Below are 7,339 nucleotides of genomic sequence, written 5' to 3'. Positions count from 1 at the left end.
GTATCGGTACCACCTTCTGTATCAGTGAACGTTTCAGTGGTGGTGTAAGTTCCAGTCCAAGTAGAAGTGATAGTGGTAGTTGTTGGATCAATTTCGATGGTTACAGTGGTTGTGCTTCCAACAGTTTCATTTTCTGTGACAGTCTCTGTGGTGTACTTTGTTTCTGTGGTATATTCAGTATCCGTGGTAACATTTGGGGTTTCGACGTCTGATGAAACTTCAACGGTCACAGTGGTTGTACCCCCCACCGTTTCATTTTCGGTGACAGTTTCCGTTGTAAATCCAGTCAAGGTAGAGGTGATAGTAGTCTCAGTGATAGCAGTCTCAGTGATAGCAGTTGAGAGGGATTCCGACTGGAAGTTGTAGGAATCTCAATTATAACTGTATCAGTTCCACTGACAGTTTCAGTTTCTATAATCGTTCTGGTAGTTGTACCAGTCCAAGTAGTAGTGATAGTTGTTTGTGAGTTAGAGGTTGTTGGGATTTCAATAACCACGGTGTCAGTTCCACCTTCAGTGTCAGTGTAGGTTTCAGTTGTTGTGTAAGTACCAGTCCAAGTTGTTGTGACAGTGGTGGTTTCATTAGGAACAAAGGTGTCAGTTGGAGCTTTGGGAGGTTTAGGACACTCATTACATTGTGATGGTCTTTCCGAATGGGGTGGTGGGCCGGAGTACAAGATACCAGCGTTTGCAATAGTTCCAATACCACTACCGTAATGGGCTGGACCAATTCTCATCAAGGAAGAATCGTAACCTGGACCAATAACAAGCTGGTAAATGTAAGTTCCACTGGTGATGGATAAGTTAAGCCCATCATAACGGAAATTATTGATGTGAGTACTAAGTCCAATGTCGTTATTGTTACCCCATCCAGCAATATGAAGTGGTAGGTTTGGAGGGTATGTGTCAATTCTGATACTGGATGCAGTAGTACTAAGATAGATAAGCTGTCCTTCCAGCATGTACCTTGTGTTGACATTCGTCGCCCAGAAATTCGAGTCAAGACCCACATCCCAACAACCATTTCCTTTCACAATAGATCCCTGGAAGAAGATATTCTGATAGATACAAACCGTACCGTCATTCGTAATCGTGTGACCATCGAGACCAAGGTGGGAAGTTCCACCTAATCTACTATTGTACTGGTAAAGACTGATTGTACCTCTGTTAATAAATGAGCCATATGGCTGAATTGCAAATGTGGATCCACCAGTATTACCAATTCCAGCAAACCAAACCATACCATTGTTTTCAAATGAACCTCACAGGACTAACAATTTTGTGGGGAATGTTGCGCGATGATTTGCACCTAAACGGGTATACCTGCTTATTATTTAGATTGCAAAATTGAGAATATCTTCCCACATTATATTATGAAGGCAACAACTAATCCTGTTGAAGAAACTGCCTCAATACGATAAGAGAGCAAATTACACACGAGCAAGTACCATATATTTTAGTACAGAGATGCAGTTGTCAATGGTTTGTGGTTCATTTAAGCTTTCGTGTTATCCCTTTTTAAATCCTACTTATTTAGATCACTATATTCTACATAGAGGCAAGTCTATTATGCTCCAGGTAGGCTTTTCAGTCTAATGCAAGATGAAATGTTGAGGTTACCAAGTACATGTGAGGTGTGATCTGGCTTGCTGAAAATGAAGAATCATGAAAGCGTATCTTGATATTTTCTGAAAAGAATGAAAACCATGCCGAAATCCAAAGATTTCTGTTAGGGTGACAATACATGTGTGCACACAAAATCTTGCCAAGGGTTTTCTAAATATGCATGTTTGCATGCATGCAGGGACAAATGTCCAATACTAAAAATTTGCGCATAAAAAATAAACCACCAACTCGCGTAATCGTCGACGAAGACAACTACCGATCGATTTTTATTATTAACTACCGATCGATTTTTATTATTCCGCATCAAGCCTAAAAAACATTCTTCTTGGATTCTATTCTTTTTAAATCCCTGTTGCTGCTTTTCGTGCATACAGTTAAAAGAAGATATTGTACGACTCCTGATACTATTGCCGACGAGTTTCAATTAGCTTAGTATTAGTTGGCCCTTAAAGGGTACATAATTTTGGAAAATTATTAGATCTCATATTTCCGTATTTCTAAGAGCATTATGGCAGGTCATTCTAACACTCCAAAACACTCCATCTTCCATGGTGGTTTTTGAATTTGCAGTTGCATCGTGGGTATCACCCACTTAAGTCTTGGATATATGTAAATTATTTGATTTGCAGAGATCGAATGTACAGTCCGTTCGGTCACTCCGTTCGGTCACTCCGTTCGGTCACTCCGTTCGGTCACTCCGTAAGCTACAGAAGCTAAGTCAACTTCACCTAATCATTCAATAAAATCACCAATAGCACAAAACTCAGGCATATATTATGTAATAAGGAACTAGGCAATGAAGATATAGGTTTCGCGATTTATAAATTTGCCATTACATACTTCGAGGTGATTCAGTACTCGCTTTCACGAAAAGTCGCAAAGTAATGAGTGATCACCTGACCATTGGTAGCTGGAAGCAGAAGGCAATAAAAATGCTGACAGCTTTGCTAATGGTCTAATTTGGGTGGGTGGAACTTCGCACTTTGGACAGGTTATCTGGCAACATATAATGCTTCCTGCAAGATATAGTATCACTTCAATGCATACGTATAGGTGTGATATGGCATGGTCGCTCTAACCAAATATTGTAAAGAAGAAAGGCAATTTTTTTTTGGATAAATAGTGAAGCTGGCCGCATACGTTCTATGTCCTTGGCTACTTGATATTTCTGGGCAGCAAAAGTTCACGCTAGTGCAATGTGCAGGTGTATTATAGAGGGCGACTTCCGTTTTGTTGATTTTTTACGTAATTAATGGGATGCCAAGCTTATTCGTGCGAAGCGAGAAGTCTTTTCTGGCTTGATGATCGTTATGAAAGAATCTACATGAAAACGGTAGTAGGGATCAGCAGTATAGAAGAAAATGGTTCCACTGGGTGGGGAAGGTTCTGTTATGATGAGCACTGGAGAATTCTAAGGAGTAACCTAAAATTGTTGCTAATTCCTTGAATCGGCAATCAATGAAGCAAATGCAGGTATCTTATCAAATGGCAAAGAAGGAAAAGCGATGGAGGCGTAGATATCAAGATACTTTAAAGCCTCAGTTATTGCAGTAGAACAAATGAAAGTTAAGATTTAGATGAGATTTCGCAAAATAATCGCAGCCGAAAACAGGTGCAGATTGATCTGCATCTAAGGGTGCAGGATGCAACATGCGTATCGGTGAACTCTAATTTATTTTGCTTGAAGATTAAGATGTATAAAGTAGGCCCATTATAGCAGGTGAATCGTTGAATAGTCTACAGTAAGGCACGGTGGAATGAATTTCAATACCAAGGGCTAATCAATGATAATCGTGTTAAGCATCTCATGAACAGTTGGCCCATTCATTATCATTGCCTCAGTAGGGTCTCACAAGAATGAAGTACAAATACAGCTGATTTGCCATATAATTGATAGCATGTTTACAGTAGTTCATCAAATGTATTCTATATAATGAAACTTGCTTCAAGATTTAGAGTATCTTTATTACTTCTTTTGGCGTCCGCTTTTGCCGAAGATTTAGTGATCAGTCAAAACACAATTGAAAGCTCTGGTGACACAAGAATTAGACAAAATCTTATAGTTAACGATGGTGTCTTCTATTCAATTGACAAAGGTATGACTCACAACTTTTATAATGATATTACAATTAATGGAAAGTTTTTTATTACCAATAAGGAGGTTAAGAAGGGTATGACTACTGATGTGATTGGAACCACCGCTGCTATTGTCAACAATGGATGGATTGTTTTGGACGATGGAAATGCAACTTCTGCACCAACATATGATTGGTATGGAGGTTCATTTGAAAACAATGGTATGGTTTGGTTTGCTGGTATAGGTGCTACTGGTGGATGCACATTCGCTATTCAACCCAAGAAAGATTTTAATAATAGAGGTACTATTATTCTTTATCAATATGATACTAGGTCAGGTGGAACATCTCACCTTGGTCTCGATGGAAAAACAATTAACAATGATGGTACAATTTGTATCTATCAAAATATCTTCTTCCAGGGATCTATAATTCAAGGTAACGGTTGTTGGGATGTGGGTCTTGACTCTAATTTCTGGGCCACTAACGTCAACACAAGGTACATACTGGAAGACCAACTTATCTATCTCAGTACATCCTCTTCTAGTATCAGAATTGACAACTACCCACCAAACAAACCTATTCATATTGCTGGATGGGGTAACAACAACCTCATTGGACTTAACACTGCTATTCAAAGCTTCTCATATGATGGTGACAACTTATTCATTAAGCACGGTTCATACACTTATCAAATCGTTATTGGTCCAGGATATGATCCTTCCTTAATCAGTATTGGAAAAGCTGACTGGGGTAGTGGTGTGGGAACTTCATCTAATGGAGGAATCTTTTATTCTGGCCCTCCTCCACAAACTGGAAGACCAGCAAAGTGTAACGAATGTCCTAAGCCTCCCAGAGCACCAACTGATACATCTGATCCAAATGAATCTACTACAATGACTTCAAGCTGGACTGGTACTTTCACAAAAACAGAGACTTACACTGACACTGCAGGCGGTACTGACACAGTTGTTGTTGAGGTTCCAACGAATTCGGAGATTACTATCACATCAACAGGGAGCGACACTACAAGAAAGACAATCAACGAGACTGACACTGTCGGTGGTAATGATGCAGTCATTGTTGTTTTGCCAATTAGCAACAACAGCCAAACTACTGTCACATCGACATGGACTGGTATTTACTCGACTACTGTTACAGAGACTGACACTCTAGGGGGAACTGACACTGTTATCGTGGAACTTCCAAGTAAAGTAAAGACTATTACCTCAACTCGCACACACTATACGGTTACCTCAATTACGTTAACTACTACTACCACTACCACTAGTCACACCAGTGTACCTCCTACAACTACAGTAACAGTTACTCATACTAGAGGACGTTTACTTCGGTTCTTTATGTGAGACATTGCAGTACTGTACATTAAATACAGTTAAGTATCTAGTTAAAACATCCCGATATTCTGAGTATCTCTAGAAGCGGGCACGTGCACTACATGTCTTAGATTATATAATTCTTAAATTGGCATGAATGCTAATTGAATAGAGCTTTGATAGATTCAAGTAATTAGGATATTTTATCTTTCGTCCGCAATTTCTTCCAACAATATTACGGTAATAAGTAAAGACCTACATTGTATAAATGTAATTTACTTTGTTAATCAATATATATTAGGTGCGGTGGGTACTATAGCCCTTGAGAATGGGGGAGTAGATACTTCAAATGTTGACGAACACTTTAGAGAATGTGTTATTATAATTCCTGGAGAATAACTCACAGGTTGTAAATTTCTCAAGATATCAACATTTTGAACATTTGTTACTTGGATTCGACAATACCTGAGTTGATTACAGTGGAAATAGCCGAAGTTTGGGCAAAATATATGATTGCTCACCTAAAATGTTTTGATTAATCTTTTTTGCACGTGAAATGCGCATTATTTCAACTATAAAAGAGACACTAATTTGAGATATATTATAAAATTCATCATCATAGGAAAAGTACATAACATTCTAATACTTCTTGAAAACATCTCAATACAAATGAACCAATCAACCACAACAGTAAACGCTGTTTCCTTGCCACCTGGGTGTCTTCTCAAAGGTTATCTTATTGAATCTGATAGGAAAATTAGTGTAGTTGAGAAGAAAGCCAAAAGAGAGAAAGAGAAGATACGCGGATCAATATATGTATATTCGGAATCTGTAGAAAAAGCTATTCGTGACAGCTGGAATGAAGAATCCATACAAATTGATGCACTTTTGGAGGATATTGAAGAGGCATTAGAGTTGGCTAGTATTGATAAGACAAATGGATTCACAATTAGAGAATCAGATAATACTGTTCAATATGAGGTTCATTTACTGGATCTGCAGTGAATCTATTATGATGTAGTAGGGTAGAATATATATACTTAACTTCTTTTGTATATACTCCAAACGAGTATAAAGGGGGTTTACTTAAGCAGCTTATACGAAGAAAAGAGAACCAAATTTAATATTGGTAGGGGAGTCGTACTCTAGTTGTTTTTCCGAGTTGTTGTTTCCTAGTTATAATAATTAAATAAACAATATATTCAATATATAAACTTTCTTTCATCCGTAAATGTGTTCTGCTTTCTAGTTCTGGACAGTTTTGGGTAGTAGCCATGCATGATATCTAATTGGGAATAAAATACTGTTGTATCCTTATAGGGATTTTTTTGAAGCCAATAAAACGAAAGTGCACGGCAAATTATCAGTACTGGCCCTGAGATAAGAAGTGGTAAAGTTGTGTTTTGTGCCAGTTACCAACCTGGCAAATGTAAGAGCTCTAGAAACTGCAAATTTCAGTATGCTGGCAATTATAGGAAGGCGGACTGTGCTTGTTTGAAAGTAGATAGGAGAAAAATAAGCTTGACTATCATATAATCTGTTATCTCTGTACGGCTGCGCGGCAATTCGTTAGAAAATTCTGAAATTCTACTTCCCGATTATTCCGTTCTCTTTAACCAAGGCTTCCGTTTAAGCGCGGAAATGCGCGCAACTATGGGATATTCTCCGCGCTGCGGTACGGGTCTTCTACGACAATGCTGCGGTACGGGTCTTCTACGACAATGCTGCGGTACGGGTCTTCTACGACAATGCTGCGGTACGGGTCTTCTACGACAATGCTGCGGTACGGGTCTTCTACGACAATGCTGCGGTACGGGTCTTCTACGACAATGCTGCGGTACGGGTCTTCTACGACAATGCTGCGGTACGGGTCTTCTACGACAATGCTGCGGTACGGGTCTTCTACGACAATGCTGCGGTACGGGTCTTCTACGACAATGCTGCGGTACGGGTCTTCTACGACAATGCTGCGGTACGGGTCTTCTACGACAATGCTGCGGTACGGGTCTTCTACGACAATGCTGCGGTACGGGTCTTCTACGACAATGCTGCGGTACGGGTCTTCTACGACAATGCTGCGGTACGGGTCTTCTACGACAATGCTGCGGTACGGGTCTTCTACGACAATGCTGCGGTACGGGTCTTCTACGACAATGCTGCGGTACGGGTCTTCTACGACAATGCTGCGGTACGGGTCTTCTACGACAATGCTGCGGTACGGGTCTTCTACGACAATGCTGCGGTACGGGTCTTCTACGACAATGCTGCGGTACGGGTCTTCTACGACAATGCTGCGGTACGG

At 39.9% G+C, this 7,339-nt stretch overlaps 4 protein-coding genes across 4 annotated transcripts; 2 read left to right on the top strand and 2 right to left on the bottom strand. All coding sequences in view use genetic code 12, as the record gives it.

Moving 5' to 3' along the window:
* Window positions 1-1,484, bottom strand: RJT20DRAFT_23546 (Hyphally regulated cell wall protein N-terminal-domain-containing protein). Its single transcript, XM_064919326.1, has one exon. The coding sequence runs from the start codon at window positions 1,238-1,240 to the stop codon at window positions 287-289; it is 954 nt and encodes a 317-aa protein (XP_064775532.1). The 5' UTR covers window positions 1,241-1,484; the 3' UTR covers window positions 1-286.
* A 1,831-nt stretch (window positions 1,485-3,315) lies between these two features.
* Window positions 3,316-5,295, top strand: RJT20DRAFT_23549 (Hyphally regulated cell wall protein N-terminal-domain-containing protein). Its single transcript, XM_064919327.1, has one exon. The coding sequence runs from the start codon at window positions 3,559-3,561 to the stop codon at window positions 5,065-5,067; it is 1,509 nt and encodes a 502-aa protein (XP_064775531.1). The 5' UTR covers window positions 3,316-3,558; the 3' UTR covers window positions 5,068-5,295.
* Window positions 5,296-5,706: 411 nt separating this feature from the next.
* Window positions 5,707-6,042, top strand: RJT20DRAFT_132929 (uncharacterized protein; the record flags this gene model as incomplete). Its single annotated transcript, XM_064918180.1, has 1 exon — window positions 5,707-6,042. One exon carries the CDS (start codon window positions 5,707-5,709, stop codon window positions 6,040-6,042), a length of 336 nt encoding a protein of 111 aa, XP_064775530.1.
* Window positions 6,043-6,688: 646 nt separating this feature from the next.
* Window positions 6,689-7,301, bottom strand: RJT20DRAFT_132928 (uncharacterized protein; the record flags this gene model as incomplete). The annotated part of the gene is made up of 1 exon (XM_064918179.1): window positions 6,689-7,301. A coding segment is annotated over one exon (613 nt), but the record flags the coding sequence as incomplete, so codon positions are not given.
* Window positions 7,302-7,339: the final 38 nt, after the last annotated feature.

Source organism: Scheffersomyces xylosifermentans (assembly GCF_036884685.1).
Source record: "Scheffersomyces xylosifermentans strain CBS 12540 chromosome Unknown RJT20scaffold_2, whole genome shotgun sequence".
NCBI lineage: Eukaryota > Fungi > Ascomycota > Pichiomycetes > Serinales > Debaryomycetaceae > Scheffersomyces > Scheffersomyces xylosifermentans.
This window is presented reverse-complemented; position numbering and strand designations above follow the sequence as displayed.